The sequence below is a fragment of the Tachypleus tridentatus genome, chromosome 7 (genome assembly GCF_004210375.1).
Source record: "Tachypleus tridentatus isolate NWPU-2018 chromosome 7, ASM421037v1, whole genome shotgun sequence".
NCBI classification, from domain to species: domain Eukaryota; kingdom Metazoa; phylum Arthropoda; class Merostomata; order Xiphosura; family Limulidae; genus Tachypleus; species Tachypleus tridentatus.
This window is the reverse complement of record NC_134831.1, coordinates 38,161,560-38,184,835: the sequence shown is the minus strand read 5'-3', so window position 1 is coordinate 38,184,835 and position 23,276 is coordinate 38,161,560. Positions and strand designations below refer to the sequence as shown.

The 23,276-nt window shown below is 31.7% G+C and overlaps 1 protein-coding gene across 4 annotated transcripts; it reads left to right on the top strand.

Moving 5' to 3' along the window:
* Positions 1 to 701: 701 nt before the first annotated feature.
* Positions 702 to 22,636, top strand: Arc42 (Activator-recruited cofactor subunit 42). 4 transcript variants are annotated; one of them, XM_076511170.1, is made up of 11 exons: positions 702 to 1,909; positions 2,579 to 2,748; positions 3,227 to 3,376; positions 4,911 to 5,022; positions 10,304 to 10,419; positions 11,341 to 11,547; positions 13,980 to 14,036; positions 15,121 to 15,201; positions 17,246 to 17,341; positions 18,872 to 18,928; positions 21,471 to 22,636. In XM_076511170.1, the coding sequence occupies exons 1-11, from the start codon at positions 1,840 to 1,842 to the stop codon at positions 21,624 to 21,626; spliced, it is 1,272 nt and encodes a 423-aa protein (XP_076367285.1). In that variant the 5' UTR covers positions 702 to 1,839; the 3' UTR covers positions 21,627 to 22,636. The 4 variants fall into 4 exon arrangements, with proteins under 4 accessions (XP_076367285.1, XP_076367287.1, XP_076367286.1 ...); XM_076511171.1 differs by having other exon boundaries at positions 1,711 to 1,909; positions 2,585 to 2,748; XM_076511172.1 differs by lacking the exon at positions 15,121 to 15,201.
* Positions 22,637 to 23,276: the final 640 nt, after the last annotated feature.

The window sequence follows — 23,276 nt, the reverse complement described above, 5'->3', positions numbered from 1 at the left end:
TTCAAATTTTAATAAGTTGTGTAAAATATCTGTGTGCTGGTAAAATTCTTACAGCATGGTTTCGATTTGAAAAATATATATTTAATTTCATGGTCATTGTTTCGGAAGCCATTTTAGTCATTTGTTTGTTACGGTTTGTTTGGTTTATTTTAATTTCGTGCAAAGCTATACGAGGGCTATTTGCGCCTGTTTGATTCGGTTTTTCACTTCATGTTGTGTTTTATGTTTTGAATTTCCTTTTACATTTGATTGATTTGTTGTTGTGTTTTATTTTATGCTGTATGCTTTGTTTTATTGCTTTGAAATAACTTTTTCTATTTGTTTAAGTTTCTTTTTGTTTTATGTTTCGTGATGTCTTTTTTGTCATCGTTGAATTTAAATTTATTTAAAATTACATATCAAACGAATTCATTTAAAGTTGCCAGACTTAGCGTTTGGTTGAAATGGAAAGCAGATGCACAGATACAGAGTTTTACTTGAACTTTATAAAAATTTCGCAGGATATCGTAATAAATGTCACATGTACAGACATTAAAAGATGTAATATCAAAGTTAAAGTTGTTATTTCCTATTTAAAGCAACATTTAAGCCAAACGTCGTTCATAAGGCTTCATCTCGAAGTTGCGTTATAATCCAAAATGAAAATTAAACGTCACGCATGCAAAGAGTCTACCACACGTATGGAGAATTTAAACAACGTCAGTTACGTTATAATTGTTAAACGCACCATATGCTGGAATCGGGATTAATGTTAATATACGTTTGTTTGTACGAAAATTACACAGTCTCGATGGTAATTTTAACATTTAAATGGAAGAGAACGTAAAGTAAATGTTTTATATAATTCAAAGTGTGTCGTACATAAATAATAATATCACTAGGATACAAATTGCATTTATAAAAGAGGTATCTGCGAAATAGAATCAACATAGCGATAGGGATTCAACTATTTTTATGCCTCCTATAAAATAAAAATATAAGTTTAAATAATCGGAGCTCTGACGATGATAAGTGACACTTATTGTCACTTTATTGGAGGAAAATTCCGTTTAGTATTGGTTTAATAGTAACAGTTTTATTATACAGAGTGGCCCGTAAGTCCCTGACCATCCATATATCTTATGTATCCAGTGTATCAGTGTGCTGTCCCTCATTCTCGCTGCATAATATTATGCGACGCCATGTTCTGTGAGACATTTTAGTGTAAATGGGCTGATACCTGCCATATTTCTCTGAAAAAAGAAACAAATTTATAATACATGCATAATTGAATATAACATGATAACATATGAATGAGTAGGGACTTACGGGCCACCCTGTATATATTAGTAGGCTATAGCCACATGACCATGTCGAGACTACAGAGGCCTATCAGTAACATTTCTTGTTATTTGACATTCAAAAACAACTTTCATATCAATTTTTGTATATTTTATTTTCATTTTTTATTAATTGTTACATAGCAGAAGTTCATAAAAACTTTTGCAACAGGCCTCTGAAGTAACTATGAAATTAATACGTCTCTCATTAGATTTCTTCTCAACATAGAGTTGCAATTTTCGCAAATGAATTAATATGCACAGACTATCTTATTTTTATACTTAGAAATTACTTTTTGGGACTACAAACCTTGCTGATCTATTATAAAAATTAAATCAAATTTAGCTGTTTATATGTATATATTATATAAGTGTTTGATTATAGAAAGAGTGAAGTAGTAGTGTTACTACAGTACTTCTGTACAAATAGGCTGCAGGGATTTGCGATTATTTTTAAGCGTAAGTTTATTTTCATGGACTGTTAGCTTGGTGTATCACTATCACCAAAACTCAAGAAGTTATGGAAACAATATTTTCCTTCACAAGACGATTGCTCCCGGGAGCAGGGCCCCTTTGTATGAGAAAACTGGGTAGGTTTGAGTGATTAGATCTTTGACTCTGTTTTAAACTAAAAGTGTAATTTAATTTTTATGGGTTATGTGTGTTATACTTATCAATATAATTTGTAAAGTTACATTTATCAAGCATTATCTGTAGTTATGATAAATGTTATAGAAAATACTGGAGACAAACTTAAGAAATGACTGTTGGAAATTAAAAAAGTGCACAAACTGAAGAAAAAAAAGAATATTTTATAGTAACTAGTGTTATACAATAATAGATAATTTGACTTTTCTGTTAAAAAGTTTTTGATGATGATTTCTGAATATATTCTTTTTTCATATCCTAATTATTTGTTCATTATGTGTGATAGTTTGCTCAATAGATTCAGCTTTATTTGTAAGTACATTATGGCTTTAAAAACAAAATTCAGGTGCCTCTCTGTAATAGGTTGTTAACCTTTGACTGTGTGAAACCAGAAATAACATGATCAACAACATTTATATAGTGGGGAAACTGTCATAAGGTATACTGACAGATTAAATATATTGACAGTTAATTGTGGAAAAGAAACTGTCCAGAATCAGGGAAATTTGTGTCAGGTATTGAAGACCAGTTGTAGTGAAGTCAGTTTGTTTTTGATAATCAACTTTGTTTAGCAATTTCTTGTTTTGTACAGATAATCATAATTATATTAGTTTCAGGTAACATTCATCGTCATGTTGTAGCTGTTCGTAAGATTTCTGTACTGGCTGAGCTGCCCGAAACTCATGAGATGTTAAGAAAGACATGTAGAGATTTTGCTGATAAAGAACTAAGACCTATTGCAAGTCAGATTGATAAAGCACATTTTTACCCAAGAGATCAGGTAAGTATGGCAGTATGAAGTTAACATGTGTTGAAGTGCTAGTAGTTTAAAACACAATTTAAGAAGACCAACCTGAGACTTGTGAAAGATGGGCTATTCTTACCACTTATGTACCTGAACTGACTTGAAAACAGTAGCCTGTTTAGTTCTGTTTGGTCTGACATGAGTAGAATTTTGTTTTTTTCTGGGTGATTATTTATTAGATGTCCTTAAGTATATTGTATTTGTAATCACCATTTATAGGAAAAGTTGAGTCTTGGCAGTAGTGAAACAAAGTTTGGACTTAATGTATTAACAGTAAGCTAGTTACTGCAATGTTACATTGTACAGGAATATTTGAACAGGTTTGAGCCTATGAAGTTAATAATGTTGTAAGTAAAGGTTTAGTGATGATTTATTAAGAATATTTACTCTTTGTACTATAGAATTTTTTTTCTTTAAATCATGATGTGTGAGTTGTATGTGTTTTTATCATTAGATCAAAAGGCTTGGAGAGTTAGGTTTGATGGGACTTATGGCTCCCGAGAGTGAAGGTGGTACTGGGATGGACTACCTTGCGTATGTTTTAGCTATGGAGGAGATTAGTCGTGGTTGTGCATCAACTGGAGTTATTATGAGTGTGAATAATGTGAGTGTATTTTGTTTATGACAAGATGTTGTTTATGTTTGTGCACTTTATAATTTGATTTTGTTAAATTTGGCTAATATTTTATTATTACTTTCATTACTTATTTAAACATTTTCACCAGATGTGTGTTATATTTACTCAACTTTTTTATTCTTATCACATTTCACCAGATGTGTGTTATGTTTACTCAACTTTTTCATTCTTATCACATTTCACCAGATGTGTGTTATGTTTACTCAACTTTTTCATTCTTATCACATTTCACCAGATGTGTGTTATGTTTACTCAACTTTTTAATTCTTATCACATTTCACCAGATGTGTGTTATATTTACTCAACTTTTTTATTCTTATCACATTTCACCAGATGTGTGTTATGTTTACTCAACTTTTTTATTCTTATCACAATAAATTCTTCATAAAACAAATGTATGATTGATTTGTGATGATGAGAAACCTATTTGAAATAAAAATGTATTCTGAAGATGGCTAATGTGGGTATTAGCACTTTAATTAAAATAAAGTACAGAACAACATTTTGACCTTCCTAGGTCATCTTCAGGTTAACAAAAGATTTCGGGTTAACCATACCAGCTGTCTTGAAAATACAAATGTAGGATAAAGTAATTTATTTTGGTTTTCAGTGTTGCGTGTATATCCTAGTTACAGTATTCAAGCATGTACTGCATACTTACATATGTGAGATCTCAAACCACAAGTAATCTGTAATAGTAACCATATATAGAATCAGTAGCAATTAGTAGTTACACTGTTGAGTTTTGCTAGTTCATTTTACTGAAGAATAGCAAGCATTACTCACCTGTCTATACCACAAAGAGCTATTGCCTCATATGCACTGCCTTGTAAAATCCTGCTCGTGCCACAAGTTTTGAACAAACCTCCCATCCCTACATGGAAAATAAAACACATATTCCACCACTCAAAGATGTAACCATCATTGCACTGTAGTTCCCACCAATAGAGGGCAATGCATCCTTAATGTGCAGTAATCTCTGAGTACTAGCACTTGAACATAGGCTCATGATTTGCTTGGCAGTGTTTGTATACAGATATGTTTTTTGATTAGGTTACTAAAGGTTTTGCATGTATTTTGCTAATGTTTTGATACTACAGTCGTTGTCTTTTTGTTCTTAATTTTCTCAACTGTATGAAAGAAAGATAGTTATTTGAAACTCATGAGTTAGAACTTTAAATTTGAGTTTTCATTTTGATTTTAAGTTGAGCTGATAAATCATAACAACTTTTTATAACTAAGAATGAAAGAGAGAATCTGAGATAAATTATTTATTTTGATAATGAAATAGTAACACAGCAACCTGGAAATAAAATTAATCCGAAGTATAATGTATTACCAATTGTGATAAAATATGTTGTGTTTCTAGCCCATATTTGTATGTAAAGAAAAGAAGAAATATAATGCAGTTTACCTTGTCCTGTTTTTACTTGAGGAAAATAAAATTACAAGGATATTAAATGTACAGAAACAGTAAATGATATTGTATTACTTCCAACAGTCACTGTTTATTGGACCACTACTCAAATGGGGAACTAAAGAGCAGAAAGAAAAGTATGTTAAGCCATTTTGCACAGGGGAACGTGTTGGTTGTTTTGCACTGAGTGAAACAGGTCTGTTTAGTTTTTAATCTTAGAAAACTTGAAATTGATGTAGATTTTGAAATGTTTCTGAAACATTAAAAGTTCTAATACATCATTATGTAATGGTTAAAATGTGTAACAGTAATTGTAGATATATTTTGTAACATTGAACCTAAACTTTAATTATAATGTACTAATTGTGGATGCTATGTTACTTTTGTGGCTTTACTCTCTCTAAACATCTTTATGTTTACTCGTTATTCCAGCAAATTTTCAGGCTTTAGGTTTTTTTTTTAAAGTTTATGCATGCAAACTGCAACTAATTGAAACTTGACTATCGATCACTGGTCTATGGCTCTACAAGACCCTTGGCCTTAAAGATGCTGGACCCCATTCATCATCAAGGATTTCAGCTCTTCACTGGGGCTTTACGCACCTCCCCAGTTCAGAGCTTATACACACAGTCTCATGAACCTTCTTTGCACCTCCATCTTTATTATATGCTTCGCAACTTCGTTCCTTATCAAAGCATCCCACCTGGGGTTGTGTTTTCCTTCCTCGGTGGGCCATACTTTTTCAAAACAGATGATCTGCCATTGCTACTTTTGGCCATCATATCCAGGCGCAGTTGGATGAATTGGGTCTGTCCTTGGATAACATTGCAGTAACCACTGGTCAGCCCATCCCACCATGGTCTTTAAGTCATCTGAGAAAGCAGATACTCCCTATTGGAAGTACCGTCTTTTATTTATTTAACATCTTTCGAACAATCTTTCCATTTCTATTTATACGGATGGTTCAAAATCAGGTGACTCTGTGGGCTCTTCTATGGTTTGTTGCGGTTCGGTGGTTGCCCACAGAATCCCCTCTACAGCTTCTGTGTTCATTGCTGAACTGTACATTATTTCTCTTGCCCTGGATCACATAAAAGCTAAGCAGTACTCAAACTGCACTATTTATACTGACTTGCTTAGTTCTCTACTGGTCCTGGAATCTCTTCATGTTGGTTCACACCCTGTTCTCGTCGATATTCAAAACCGACTGGCCCGTTTCTCTTTAACATCTACTTCTATTCAGTTTTTCTGGATACTGGGCCATATTGATATTCACGGGAATGAGCTCGTAGACACTGCAGCTAAATCTATCTGCTCTAGCACTATCACCATTGTGCCTGTTCCATACATGGACTATGGTCCTGTATTCAGGGCTTGGCTCTGTGCCAGCTGGCAGTTGACTTGGAGTGAGCAATGCGAAAACAAGCTTTTACAAATATAACCCTATATTGGACTTTGGCCCTCTGGTTTTCTGTAAGGTTCAGAAGGAGGAAGTTGTTCTAACTAGACTACGCATTGGTCACAGTTTTTTAACTCATCGTTTTCTTTTATCTGGAATTGATGCACCAGTGTGTTGTAGGTGTAACACTCAGATCACAATAAGCCACATTTTTCTTTCTTGCCGTCATTACGGCTCTCAATGATGGTACTATTTTAAGCATTTACTGTCCCAAGGTTTGTCCATAACGTTAGACTGTTATTGGTGATGGTGATTCTGTCCACCTTGGTAAAGTTTTTAGTTTTTTAAAGGCCATTAATCTTTTTAATGCCATTTAAGTTTTTAATTTATATATTAAACCTTTTTTAATGTGATTGTCTTTTAAGAATCACAGTCTCTCTTTTTCGATTTGAAATTAGAAAATGGCTGTAACATTAAATAACTCAAAACCATGACTTGAAAGGCCAACTTCAGGTGACAAATGTTGCTGTTTGAACTATCCATTTAAAGTACCAGTTCGTCATCCGGATGAGTTATCATTAACATTTTGCTACACGTCTTTTAAAACTTTTATTACTTTACTTTTTGAAAATGGCCATTATGTCACATAACTCAGAACCAGGACTGGAACGGCTAACTTCAGGTGACTGACGGTGGTTTTCGTACTTACCTGTTAGTCTTCCTGGCGGGTTATGATAATTACCATTATGCTACAGAAAGTCCTTTACGACTTCTCTTACTGCTGTTTTCTCTTAACATTGTAGACTAGATATAAACATTGGTTTTATGCTATTTATGTTTTGTTTTTTTTAACTGTTTTGTTTTAACCTAATTTCCTTTTTTGAATTTTACTACATTGATTTTAATTTTACCTTTTAACTGGATGTTTGGTTCACAGAGCCTAGCTGCTTTGTGCCATAAAAGACTAAATCAACCAACCAACCAATCAATATACTTCCAGAAGAAGGGAGTCCAAAACTGTACACAGTACTTTAAATGAGGCCTTACAAGTGATCTATATAGTGAAACAATAATATCACTTGTTTTGCATTCAATATATCTGTAGATGATACTTAAATCCTATTAGCCCTTTTGCTAGCTTTTATTCACTGTTTGGGTGACTTAAGTGATTTTTTTTTATCACAACACCAATATCTTTTGCTTCAACCACGATATTTAATGCTTTCCCATTTAAATTGTAATAACCTATATGCATCATGTTACATTTTGGATAGTTACACATAATCTACCACATATTGGCTTAATACATCAAATGATATAATTCTTTCTGTAAGTTTGCATCATCTTTAATACAGTTATCAACCCAAATAACTTAATGTCATCTGTAAACTTCAAAATTTTGTTAGTCATTCCATTGTCAATGTCTTTAACATAAATCACAAACAACAGAGGACCCAGCACAGAGTCCTGAGACACACCACTTGTAACTGTAATCCAGTCAGATCTAACTCCACTTATTACTAATCTCCAGCCAATTTTCTATACAATTTAATAATATTTTCCCCACACCCATAGATTTCATTTCTGTAACAAGTCTTTTGTGAGGCATGTTATTAAACACTTTCTGAAAGTTAAGGTAAGCCAAATCCACCCAAATATTCCAAAGTTGGAATATTTATTAAACAAGACTTTCCTTTAATGAAACCATGCTCCACAATGTATCTTTAATCACACTCCCCAAACATTTAACTACTGACGTAAGACTAACTGGCCTATAATTATGTGGACAATGTTTATCACCTTCTTTAAATATTAGACTGACATTAACCAACTTTCAGTTTTTTAATATTCTTCCATTACTCAATGACCTATAAAAATATTACCTAGTTGTTTGCATAAAATCATTTTTCTTTAAAACTTCAGGATAAAAAGTGTCTGGTTCAGGGATTTATCAGTTTTCTAAGTTTTTCAATTTTTCACATATAGTTTCAGAATTTAAAATTATATCTTTTACATCAATACTTTCCACATATATTAAATGGTTGACACATAATACCAATATCTTCTTTTGAAAAAACCCAGAGAGAACATAATAAGTTTACCATCTCATAATCTTCTGAGATCAGCTCCACACTATCATTTGTAAGAGACCCAATCCCCATCCTAACATTCTGCTTACCCATCATATACCTAAAGAATTCCTTATCTTTTGAGTTAACTCTCTCAGCCAACCCTCTTTCATGTACATTTCTTTTGCCCTTTTAACTTCCTTTTTAATAACTATTTTGATTTCATATAGTTCTTCAAGTTCGTATTTCCAGTAAGTTAAAATTTCTTGAATGTATTATGTTTGTTCCTGATATATCTTAAACCTTTACTTTACCATACTGGTTATTTCACCTCCATTTGTTCCTAATATGATATCTTAAATCTTTACTAAACCATACTGGTTATTTCACTCCATTTGTTCCTAATATGATATCTTAAACCTTTACTAAACCATACTGGTTATTTCACCTCCATTGCCCCTTCTTTCTATAAGAAATATGTATGTTCTGTATGTGCATAAATTTCTCTAAATGTTTCCCACATCTATTCAAGATACAAACTTTCCATCAGAATTGGCTTTCCTGACATTTGGAATCAGGGTACTATTTTTCTTCAGCACTACACGTGGTAAAATCCCAAACCAAATAGTGCAATGGTTGCTTATGCTTAAATGCTCACCAACCACCACTCTGTCTATTATATTCATTTCAGATACTTATATTAGACTTAAAACTTCTTTTCTTGTAGGTTTTGTCATCAGTTTATGTTTCAAAATATCCTGAACAAGTTCTATCATGCCATTCCTCTCACTGTCACTCAAAATTCTCCAATCAGTATACCTGGAATTAAACTCTTACAAAATAACATATTTTCAAGTGCCACTCTGATCTCATTAACTTCCACATTCTGATCTGATGGTCTATAACTAATCCCTATTATAAGAATTTTCCTTTTATGTTCATTAACACTTACCCAAAGTGAATCGACCTTATTGCTATTTTCTTTAGTATGCTCTAACTCAATAGGATACGATTCACTCTTCACTTATAAAGTTATTTTTTTCCCTTCGATACTCTGTCTCTAGTAAATAATCTATAGCCTGGCATTTCAAAACTTTTCTCTCATCAAAAGTGTCCAAATCCAACCAAGTCTTGTTACCTATAATATCAAAATCCTCAGTTTCTACAATTGCTTTGAACTCATCAGTTTTATTTCTGGTACTCCTAGTGTTACAACAGTAATAATTAGTCATATATTTTAAAATATTTTCATGTTTTCCTGTTAGTTATATTTCGTATTTTACTAACATCATAGCCCTTACATCTGTCTAGCCCAAGTTTAAATCTGTCATTACAGCAGAGTTAACAGCCTTTGCTAACTTGCTAGCCCTGCAAGTTTAAGTGTAAGCCATCCATTTCAGAAAAGATTAAAATTATCCAAAAATCCAACCAGTCAATTTACTTATCTTTACATATTGATCTAAGCCTGGCTTTCAATACTAGTGACCCGTTTAGTATTTCTTCCTCTCAATTTATACTTGCCAATATTCCTGACACAATCAAGTTATGACCCCATTCCATAAATGCCCTCATCAGTGTTTTACACTACCCAGATCCATCTTTCCTTACATCATTAGCCACAACATGTACCACAAGAACTGTATTGCTACTAGCACCCTTAACTATCTCTGGTTCTATTGGTTATATCCTTACCTCTGGTCCTGAATAACATACGTGTATTCTTTTGCTTCTATTTACCTCATATACTACTCTACAGGTCTGCAAATTTATGTAAGACAGGTGCTTAAGCATGTTGCAGTATTTATTGTTAGGAAAATATTTAAATGGATTGGAAGAAAAAATTGTTTAGAAAACAATTGTGATTCAACTGAACTCAAATTTTTTAAACTTCTAAGAAAACTATAGATCAGTTGTTTGTGTGACAAACAAGCTATAGGTTTGCTGTCTGTTTGATATCACTATAGATCAGTTTACCCCTGGTAATAAATACGTGTGATTGAATTTTCCAGGGAATGGGAGTGATGCAGGTGCAGCCTCGGCTACTGCCAAAGATGACGGGAATTGTTGGGTATTAAATGGAACAAAGGCTTGGATCACTAATGCATATGAAGCAGAAGCAGCTTTGGTGGGTGCTTTGTCTTTAAACTCTTTACATGATAGTTTGATACCACTGGAAGGGATAAAAATTAAACTATCATTGGTCTAACACATTATTCTAGAAAATTATTTTAGTCTTTCATGTGTTTTGGTAGAAATTTAGATTATTTGAGAAATGTTTATGTTATTTTGAATGGCTGTTTTTAGATGACTTGTGTAAAAATGTTAAAACTGGATTTTCAAAATATTCACCTTGTTGTTAAATCACTTGTTAGTAATTACAAAGTTTCAAGATTTACAGCAAGAACATAGTTTATAGTGTCGTTCTGATTAATTTTTTAAAATCAGACTTATTTTATGATAAAGTTCATACTACTTATAACTGGGCATCTTCAACATTCAGAAAAGTATGTGTGCTTCAACCTGGATTGATTGAAATATATTCTACAAGTTCTAGAGCATAGTAGCTTTTATTAATATTCAAAACTAAATTAAAAAAAACTTAAATCTCTTATATGATAGTGTATACTAGTGACTGATTATTGATCAAGGTGATTCTCTGTTAACAAGTGTCTAGCAGGATGGTGTATACTAGTGACTGATTATTGATCGAGGTGATCCTCTGTTAACAAGTGTCTAGCAGGATGGTGTATACTAGTGACTAATTATTGGTCGAGGTGATTCTCTGTTAACAAGTGTCTAGCAGGATGGTGTATACTAGTGACTGATTATCGGTAGAGGTGATTCTCTGTTAACAAGTGTCTAGCAGGATGGTGTATACTAGTGACTGATTATCGGTCGAGGTGATTTTCTGTTAACAAGTGTCTAGCAAGATGGTGTATACTAGTGACTGATTATCGGTCGAGGTGATTTTCTGTTAACAAGTGTCTAGCAAGATGGTGTATACTAGTGACTGATTTAACAAGATACTTTATTCATGGCTATCCAGGTTTTTGCCTCAACAGACAAGTCCAAAAAACATAAAGGAATCAGTGCCTTTATTATACCCATGCCTACTGAAGGACTTTCATTAGGAAAGAAGGAAGACAAAATGGGGATTCATGGATCTTCTACAGCAAATTTGGTTTTTGAAGATTGCCGAATTCCAAAAGAAAACATACTTGGCGAGCCAGGAGAAGGATTTAAGATAGCTATGGTAAAACCCTAATATTTTTAGCATGCAAATTAAAGATAAAAGGCAAGGAATGAAAATCAAATTTTTTATTTGATAATGTTCTGTGAAGTAAAATGCAGATATGATGTTTTAACCCTTTTTCACTGGGTATGCTTTGCTTTGCATAATAGATAGTTTTAGTGTTTTAAGTTCAAACTTTTATTAATCTACTTTTTGTTTATGTTATATTAAAAGTATAGCATAAAATATTAGCTAATAATCCATATTTTAATAGTATGCAAGTTTTAAGTTTCTAATTCTACAAGGCAATGTTTTTTAAAATTCTGAAGTAAGATATTAAACATAATTTTTTCACTATACAATCATTATCACATAGTCAAACCATAATATATATAGTCTTCAATTTTGTTTGGTTACAAAGCTATAAATAAAAAATCAGACCCTTCCTATCATACCCATTTGTTGCATCCTGTCTTTCAGAAAGTCGTTAGACATGGTTCAAAGAGCAGTCAGAAAGACAGTAATCAATGAAATTGAATTATAAATAGATGTTTGCTGTTATGGGCTTAACACTAGTTAGGATAAATAAATATATTTTCATGTTGCAATTTGAAGTTATTTTAGAAGAAGAAAGGTGGTGGTAATGTATATTTTATTTTGATGGTTATGATGTTCAATGAATAAATCTATTCCATTTTGAGATTGGGTAGAGAAATTAACAGGTAAAGAATACAGTTTTACATCTGAAGAAAAACGTTTGAAATGCATTTAGAATATCTTATGGATTGTACAAAATGAATTTGAGATTTTTGAGATGAGGAAAAGTATTTTTAATCTTAACATGAAAATTGCTTTGCACATGGACTATTCAAAATAGATACTCAGTATATTTGTGGACAAATCTTTATTTTATTAAAAATACTTCACTAAAAATATAATTCTTTTGTGTGTGAAACTTATAATATTAACTGAAAGACTGTAAAATCTTGTGTAGATATACACACTATATTGAAAGTTAGAAATGACAATATTAATAGATTTTAAATGAATACAAAGAGCTCACATGGTTGGTCATATAGACTGAGCCCATGTATTTGTTAGGGATACCATTCTAATTTTAAAACTTCCAGTGTTTTTGTGATCCAATTTTTAAGAAGATTGGAATTGTATGTTTGTTTATCTATGAAAATACATAATTTATTCAGTCTGATTCAAGATGGAGAAAAAGCAGTGTATCCTGAAATGAGGTCAGTCATGGAGAAGTGAGAAGAAATATTGTTGACTGTCAGTTCAGGTCATGTCCTGATATATTACCTGCATTTTAATTTCTTTTACAAAGATAAGTGTATTTTCGACATGGTATTATATTTGGCATAAAATACCCTTTTAGTACCTTTTCTTCTGGTACACAACTATTACTACATTCAACCTCTGTTCAAAATTCCTTCATAGTGTTGCCCAATTTTGGGTGAATTGATACCGGTCCAATCTACTGTTAAAAAGTTCCATTTTGGTCTCTGTTTTCATGTGGTATGAACAATTAACAGGATCAAATTTTAGGTTTAGACATTCAGTTTAGCTTTTATGACAACTTTAACTTGTACATTCTCAAATACTTATTTTTTGTGTCTGTGTCTTTCAATAGTAATACAGTTATGAGAAGAACATGAAATGTACCTAACATTGCTTAGTGAATAACAGCATTTTAACATCATTCTGAGTAACTGAAAGTCAAAGGAAGGGGATAAACATTTCAATATATTTTATGTTGTCATATTAAAGTAATGGAGCATGCATACTTTTAACATACCACCTTTTAATTTCACCACCTAATGTTGTTACAATATATGATTAGCCAGACTATTGTAAGCTTTGAATTTAGTGTTTTTTTTTAAAGTTAGCTTAATAAAACTACATTCTAAAGCCATAAATGAAATGTGGGAATGTTATCTTCTCAATTTTGTTTATGGCATTAGTTGAAATTTTATTTCAGCTTTAGTTTATGTGTTTGTATGTTATTATAAACTTAAGTATTGTCTGTACTGTGTATGTGTTCATGTGACAGTTCACTGTACCAGTATTATCTTTACACTACTGGGTATTTTGCTGTGCCAGTAGTCAGTTTTCTTTTATTACTGAGTATTTTATTATGTCAGTATTCTGTTTTCTTTTACTATCAGGTATCTCACTGTGCAAATGTTCTGTTTTCCTTTATTATTGGATATTTCACTGTGCTACTATTCTGTCTTCCTTCGTTAGTGCATATTTCACTCCGTCATAGAAGGGAGACCTCTGCATCTAGTTGTTCAGTATGAATATTTAAACATGTAGTGTGAATTGTAAGAATCACTTAATTTTACAATCAAGTGACCATAATATGTCAGATTATCTGTAAAATGAAATTATTGTTCATGTTGGATCAGAGTAGTTAATAACTTATTGTTTTGATGTAGATGAGTTTGGATGGAGGAAGAATAGGAATTGCAGGACAAGCCTTAGGAATTGGTCAGGTAATTTGGGACTAAATGTGGCTTGGAATATAGAACTGGTAATAAAACCTAACTAAATGTGGCTTGGAATATAGAACTGGTAATAAAACCTATTTTCAGACAAAAATTCTAAAATTAAGATATATAAAAGTAAATTACTGAAAAGGTTGTTAAATGGATGTAATTATATAGATCATATCCTGACCTTAATGAGATTACAAGTAAAATTGTGTGTATATTTAAAACTTTGTGCATGTTATGATTAATTTCTACTACTTCATGTTGCAATTGATATAGTTGTGTTTCTTATGTTTTGCTACTAGTTTATTGGTCAGCTTCATGATCTCAACTTTAAACTGTGTTGCCTTATGAATTAAATGAATGCTTTGTTTCCAACTCATTGATGATGATGATGTTTAAAGTGTAGGAAAAACTAGTTTTTACTTAATGTTCATGAAAATGTCTCCTTTTTTTTGTGTGTGTATGTGTGATTGTATATTGAGGTGAGCAACAGTAGAAACAAGAAATCATTACACTATTAGTATAGGAACTGAATTGCTGAATATTTTCCAAACTTTAAACTTGGTGTTTGATGGAATTAATTACTTTTCTGTAAAAACATTATACCAGCAACAAGCCAATGTACTTTAAATATTAGCCTTTCAAATGGTTATACTGAATTGAATGACACTCGAGCACAGTTTCACAAAATACAATTTCCAAAATCCCTTAAAGGATAACAACAGCCTGTGAACCCAAAATGACTGTTACCTATTAGCCCTCCACAAGACTGAAATAAGTTGCTTGCCTTATGAAGGTTAACACATCATCCTTTCAAAAAGGCTACTTATGTTAACTTCTCAAAGGAAATACAAGAACGTGCTTTTTCACACTAGCTATTTGTAAGGTAATACGTGATTTAATACATTATACATAATGCTTCTTTCAATAAAATTTACATTTTAAATTTAAAAAATACTAGTACAGGTATTTTCTGTGTGTAGTTCAATGTTTAGTATGATGATCTACTATGTTTGGCAAAACTGAAATATGTCTCATTATATTGGTTTTGGCAGTGCAATTAAGATAAATGTTCCATTCTTAGGCAGCTTTAGAATGTGCCATAGATTATGCTACTAAACGTGAGGCATTCGGGTCGTTAATTGTGAAGTTTCAGGCTATTCAGGTAAGTTTTGATGATTCCCTTAAAATTATGAACGTAATAATAACAACACTGAAATGTTGCAATTTAAGATTTTAATTTGATTGTTTGTTTTATTAATATTTATTTTGTATAAAAGAATTAACAAATTCAAACTATTAACCCTTATGCCCTCCCCAACCTCAACCGTAAGCTTAAAGACTTGTCCTCAAAAAATCGAGGTTTTATAATTGTGATGGGCACAGTGGAGGTAGCCCAGTCTTTTGCTTTGCACTTAAAAACACAAACTTATGACCATTGTTTTCTATTTTATCCTGTGTTATAATTTTTATTGGGATTGTGGGAATCTTTAAATTTCCTGTCAGTGAAGATACAAATTTTCAAAGTACAAAACAGATCTGTAGTTTTTCCACTAGTCTTTTTTTATTTTTAGCTTAAATGCTTTGAAAAGTTAATTTTTAAATTGCCTGTTATCAAAAACTGTAAAATTCATCTTTCTGCATGCTATTTTAAACTCTTCTAGTTTTTAAACTAATAATATTTTAAATGTGTCATCAGAAAAGTGAGTTTTATTATTTTACTTGTGACATATTTGACATATGGCTTCCTTTTTTTTAATGTGAATTAAGAAACTTGCAAAATTTTACAAACTATGTCTTGATGTGCAAGACTAACCTGTTAATTCATGCTTTTGTATTCCTTGTATGACACAGAAATGTAGTACACTCATTTTGTGAGTTACCAGTGTATTTTTTAATTCTCTATAACTCTTGCTTTTGAAACTTGAAAAGATTCATGAATACCAGCTTCCTATGAAGCCCATTAGGAAAAGGTAGAGAGACTGTGACATAATTGTATTGGTAAAAGAAAAAATAGATTAATTATATGTCTAAAAAGTTAAATACTGTCTACTTATTTTGATTTTCATGTATTAAACAATGTTTTAATGCACAATTTCTTTCAGCAGAGTGACCTAGTGCATGATGTTGCTAGGCCTACTATAGGATATTTATCAAAAATGGCTTTTGAGTCCACCGTTACAAGAGCCATTCATAACGGGAAAACGTTATGTCATGTAGTGACTTTTATTCTTTTAGATATCATAAAGTGATCAGAAAATTCAAATTTTATTTTTAAAAGGTCTCAGGTTGTAGGTTCAAGTTTTTTGTCTCAGATATGGTGACATTTATAACTGTTATTATTAATTTTTAACAATGCAAGATTAGAATTGGTACCAGCAGGAAAAGGGTTAAATTGATCTTTGGAACAGATGAGTATTTGTATAATAGTAAAATATTGTTTATCAAGACATATGGAAAAATGTTTTAACATTAAGAATGCTTGTCCCTCTGTTTGGAATATAGTCCTACAGCCAATAAAAATGTTTTATGTCTTGGACTATTATTAATTTTTATATTCAAAGCTTTAATGTCTTTTTTTGTTTTGTAGATTGGTAACAAAAATTTAATGTTTCTATTTTTCTCTGAGACCATTTAGAAAATTTTGTGTGATTAAAAAAAAACACCCAAAACAAGTAAGACACTTATTTTTAAGATGTGTATTGTTCTCAGATTAATCCAAATAGGACTTTTAAGAGATAAGTGTTGGGCCCCATATAAGGTATCACAGACATAAAAAAATAAATTCATAATAATTGATACCCTGTTAATGTCTGTATGATGTTCTGTTTATCTTAAATTGACAAGTTTTCTTTATAGTCCTATATTTTAGCCTAATTTTCACCTTTTTTTTTTTTTGATGAATTAGTAAAATGACTTCTCTGAGAAGTGACTAGTAGAAATAGCATTTATTTCTTGACTGGCTGTTAGAGATCACTGGTATTTTGTGGAATATTTTGTTCAATAATTTCCAGAAGCTTTTACATACAATTTTTATTGGAAATTCATATTAAGAAAGAAAATTTGTATTTATTAACAATGTTATTGGGATGTAACATTGTATCCTTTCAATGTAAATGTATTGTATTTTACAAATTATGGCACAATATGTACAAACTGTGCTTATAAGAAAAATATCTTCTGTTCGTGTTTTATGATGTTTTCTGTAGATGAAGTTGGCTGATATGGAGACCAGACTACAAAGTGCTCGATTGTTGTCTTGGAGAGCAGCTATGTTGAAAGATGCAGGCAAAAAAGTCACTAAGGTATTGGATAAAAATTTCTCAGTTAAAGCTAACGAACAAAAATGAAAATAATGTAAGGTTAAAGTAAAGCTTATCAAAGAGTGAGAAGTAAAGTAGCATGGCTGTAGTCTAGTGATATTAATCACAATAGTCTGAACTAAAGAAAAATACACTGTGGTTGTATTCATTGGGAGAGTGAGAACCAACATAGAGTGGCTGTAACTGTGTTCATTAGGAGAGTGAGAACCTACATGGAATGGACGTAACTGTGTTCATTAGGAGAGTGAGAACCTACATGGAATGGACGTAACTGTGTTCATTAGGAGAGTAAGAATCTACATGGAGTGGATGTAGTCTGTATTCATCGGGAGAGTGAGGACCTACATGGAGTGGATGTAGTCTGTATTCATTGGGAGAGTGAGGACCTACATGGAGTGGATGTAGTCTGTATTCATTGGGAGAGTGAGGACCTACATGGAGTGGATGTAGTCTGTATTCATTGGGAGAGTGAGGACCTACATGGAGTGGATGTAGTCTGTATTCATTGGGAGAGTGAGGACCTACATGGAGTGGATGTAGTCTGTATTCATTGGGAGAGTGAGGACCTACATGGAGTGGATGTAGTCTGTATTCATTGGGAGAGTGAGAACCTACATGGAGTGGATGTAGTCTGTATTCATTGGGAGAGTGAGAACCTACATTGAGTGGATGTAGTCTGTATTTGTGAGTAGAAGTGTGGTTTAGTATATTAATTTAAGATGTATATAATACATTAGTTTTTCATCACAACATTAACTTTCATATTATATCAGCTATGTTTGTTACTTAGCCTTATTAAAATTGTAGGTGTGTGTGTGTAAGTGTTTTTCTTTAAGTTACTAAGATTGTTAGAAGTTATTACAAAATATCTTATTGGATAAAAAAATTAGACCTTTTTTGAAAACTGTTAAGAAAGAAATTTGGTTTTTATTTTCCAAAACTAATATTAATGTCTACATGTAAAGCTTTTTTTTTTTAACTTAAATTTAATCATATGTATTGAATAATTATTGATAGCAACCTAATGTCTTCTGACCAGTCATATGTTGGGTATTGGTGTCAACCAGTGTCTTGAGAAATTGTAAAGAAATTTAAGTTAAAATTTTGAAGTTGAGAAAAAAATTAATTTTAATTAAAAAAAAACAAATTGCAGACATTTTAGATTTGTTTTAAACTGAACTAGGTAAGTGATTTTAAGCTGAAAGTACATCTCTATGTACTGTCATATTGGAATGCTCACCAACTAGTCATGTGAAGTTGTTACATAAATAGTGGAAATTTCACTGAATAGTGTTTCAAGTAATATTGCATAAATATTAGAATACTCATTGAAGAGTGTGTGTGAAGTCATAAATATTGTAATATTTACTGAATAGTGTGGAATAATGCTACTTAAATATTGGAATGTTCATTGAAGAGTGTGTGTTTCAATTCATTGAAGAATTGTGGTTATATAAATATTGGAATATTCATTAAAAACTGGTGTGAAACTGATTGTTTCTATTGCTCTAGGAATCAGCCATGGCTAAACTTGCTGCTTCCGAAGCCGCCACATTTGTAGCTCATCAGGCAAGTTCTATTTAATTTAAATGTTAACCCTTAAACAGTGAGAATGTTGTAGGCAATAGCATCAATTGATGATGGCCACCTTTTAGGGGTTAAACTAATGCTTACAGACACTTGAAATATGTTGACAACCATGAATTTATGAACTTTTAGTGTGTGAGTAATTATCAGTTTAATGAGGGTAAAAACATGAAAAGTTTATCATTGGCAACAAGGTGCATTAATGTAGACACTAGTATCTATCAGTTTAGTGACTGGTAAAAAAATTAAACCTTCAAATTGTAATTGGCAAAAAGACACTTTAACCCTATCACCATGGGTATCCTTTACTGAGCATGACACAACGTTTTAGCGTCTTACATTGAAAATTTTATTATTTTATGTTACACCAATTAGAATAGCATAAAATGTCAACTAATAATCCATATCTTAAGAGTATACAAGTTCTTAGTTCTATAAACCAATAGTAAAACAATCCTGAATTTTCCTTAGTGTGACATATCTGACAAAGTTTTTCTTAGAATGTCACCTTGCTCATTTTATTCACCACCAATTGAAAAGACACAAAATTAAACTTAAATTATTCTCTATAGAACTGTCATTGCTGAGGCAGACCATAATTTTATAGTCTTCAATTTTGTTTGGTTACAGAGTTATCAATAGAAAATCAGACCTGCCACACCCACCTGTCACATAATTTGTTAATAGTTCTCTCTTGTGTTTAATTATATATTACCTATAATCAATAGAAAGCCAAGGTTATGTATTGTATAATGTTATGTTTTGAACAGTTAAATGTTAATTTTGCTCATAGTACCAACATTGTTCCTGTGAGAAAGTTAATAACCAGCTTGGATGAATTTGTAATGTCACTTGTTGCAGAGTTAGAAAGCTAGAAAAGTTTGGAGAGATAAGGGAACATGTCTATTTTTTGCATCCTTTCATTACCTAATGTTGCTAGCTGTTAAGAGATTATTCCTTTATATTATTAGTCAGGTTATTGCAAGCCTTGCTTAGTTTTTTTTTGTTAAGTTAGCTTAACCATCTCACCACAGGTCAAAGGCCATGTCATCGTGCTTGTTGACTTGCATTCAAAAGTTCATTGAACTAATATTTTATGAATTTATGTCAATGAATTTGGAATCAAATTGTAGATTACAATTCAAACTTCAATAGTATATATGAGTTAATTTCTTAATTTAAAAGTAGATATTAAAAGAACACATCTTACTATAGATTTTAGTGTGTCACATGGTATGTTGAATGCAGCACTGTTTAAAATTAAATACTTGTGATGTGAAAATACTAAGTCTGTAGTTTTGTACAATTTTGGAACTCAAATTACCAATATGATAAAGCTAGAATATGAAATAGAAACCTCACATCTTTTTATTTTGAGGATTAATGGCTCATGTACTGAATCAAACACAGTGGCCCTGTTTTCCTCTTTCCATTGTTATAAACTTCAATATTTTTAGTACTGTGTTTAGATTCGTGTTTCGTGTGATAATCCACTGTGCCAGTATTCCCTTTACTACTGGGTATTTCATTGTGCCAGTATTCTGTTTTCTTTTATTATCCAAAAAGACTTTAAACAAGTACAAAGAGATCACAAGCCCGTACTGAGAGAGTTAATATAAGTTCTAGTATTTAATAGTCTAATGACTGGTAGGAAAATTAAAACTTTTATATTATCGTTGATAAGCTGGTATTTTAGTAAAATACTAATATTAATTAGTCTCATAACTGGTTTTGTAGTATAAGTTGGACAGATGACATTTTAATGAGGCATTAGGTCACTTGCATTAAGTTCAAGGGCAAATCTAAGATAGCCAGACCCTCACGTTCTTTATCACACATGAAATAATTATCATCTTTATTGAAAGATGTTTTCTCTGTAATGAACTTCTCAGTAAGAGGGGAGGAGAAAAGAAACAGTAAGAAATAATGATACCTACTTGGGCTGAACCATAGAGACATTCTTGCTGTTATAGAAAGATACTACTGCCTGAAGTGTTCATGACAAACAACTGCAGTTTGTAATGTTAGCAATACAGGAATGTGGGAACATTGGAGTAATATATAAATAACATGCACACTTTAAGAGTTTTGGTCTGGGCTTGTTCTGAATCATTTCAAAGATAAAGTTGAAATTGGATACACTGGTGAAAACTGGAGGGACAAAAAACATCTCCAAAGGTAAAAAATTACCTCAGAATCCAAATAAATTACAATATATTTGTTGTGACAGTCAAATCAAATACAATATATTTATTGTGGCAGTCAAAATGATTCTGTGATGTGGTAAGTGTTTTGATGCCTACCATCTCTCTTGAATTCACAGTATTTTTGGTATTTATAAAACTAATCCAAGTAGTTAGAATGTAAGTTTTTTACTTTTTTATTAGTGACAGTACAGTACACTGTTCCTACTTGCACTAAGTGTTTGTTCTTTAACATCAGTCATGTGTCTGTTAAAGCACCTTTATATAAAGATCATTTAAAACTTCAGTTGGTATTGAATGAAAATTTGAATTACTTTCAGGCTGTTCAGGTTCTCGGAGGAATGGGATACGTGTCAGACATGCCAGCAGAACGATATTACAGAGATGCTCGTATTACCGAGATTTATGAGGGAACTAGTGAAATCCAAAGATTGGTTATTTGCAATTCATTGTTGAAGGAATATGATATGAATTAGGAGATGAGCCGAGTACATTGTCATGGGCCATAATGTTCCTGTAAAATAATTAACAGTGGCTTGAAAGGTGAATACTGAGAACGAGTAATAAAACTGGCATGTTTGCTACATCTTTGGGATATACCAATTTAAAAATAATTTGGTTAATAAATATATATGATTTTAAAGTTGTAGATTTTTAAGCTATGAAGTGTTTTTTGCTTAAATCATGATCTTATATGCATTCTAGCCCTAAAATGTTCCTTTGTTAAACTGCTGTTATCATGAATTCTTATCCATTGGTGAATCACTACCTCTGTTAACCATAACAAATGTTAACTGTTCAGATACGCTAACTATAACCCATGTGTAATGTGGGAGTCTGTCAGCCAGATCCTTTGTTTATAACAATTTATTAATAATCATGTTTAAGGTAGAACTACTAACTAAAACCAGTGGGTATTGTAGGTCTGTTAACTGGAGCCAGTGTTTAATGTTGAACTGGATCTGTAGCTGTTACATTTATAAATGTTCAAGCCAGAACCCTTGTTTAATGTAATACTCTACTAATTGGAACTCAAGTTCAGCTAGATCTTGAGTAACCTAATTATCTGCTGTTCTTTTGGAGCTTTTGTACAATAAACATGTAGACTAATAAATCAAATATTAATATATAGGACAAAAACTAAAACACTATACCAATAGACTTAATTATTCATTTTATATATTGTGAATCAAAGATATAACAACATCTGAAGAAAAGAAAAATAGTTTGTCGGGGTTTGTTTGAAAGTGTTGCAAGCTTTGGATGTTAGTCACCACTTCTCATCTGTTGTATCTGTAAGCAGTAGTGTTGGCATAATTGACAGAAAACTAGTTATTAACATTTAGCAATCAGTATTGGTTAATAGTTTATAGTTGTTGTTTTTTATCATCTGTTATTGCTGTGCTCACTGGATCATCCAATGTTTTACAAAAAAGTTGTAAAAGTGCAAATGAGGTGGAACTTCTTATAAAATAATTTTGGACTACTTCAGTTTTTCTTTTGATTTATTTATACAGTATGAAAGAACATGTGAATTTCCCATTATGATAATAGACTATTTTTGTAGTACAAATAATGCCAAATTAAAAAGAAAATAATATAAGAAAATAATTTTTTGACTTTTGTTCTTCAAAAATGTCCCTAGATTTTATTCGTGAAAGTTTCTTATAGGTTGCACCATTTCTTCCATTAACAAAAGCTAAATCAGATGTGGCTGCTATACAGTTGGTTTAATATTATAATTATGTAATGAAACAAACAAAGAACTTTCATATCCGTTTCAACTGATTCATGAACACTGCAAACAGCCCTTGTGAAGGCTGAGAAACTGGCTGCCAAAACACATTGTAAGATATATATTGTTAGAAATAATACCTTCAACTTTGTGTGTTAGCAGGGAGAACTAAGAGTATTGGGAATACAAATAACTATGTTATTGTAAGGACATGAAAACTTGTGAGTTTAAAACATAAATTTCATGTTGTTTAATACACGACACAAAGAGTGGGATTTTAGTTATACCATTTGTCAAAAAAACCTAATACGTCCGTATTTCATAGCTATGCCCAGTTTATTATAGACTGAAAAACAAGTTTTATGTATAAAAGAATCAATAATCTATTTGT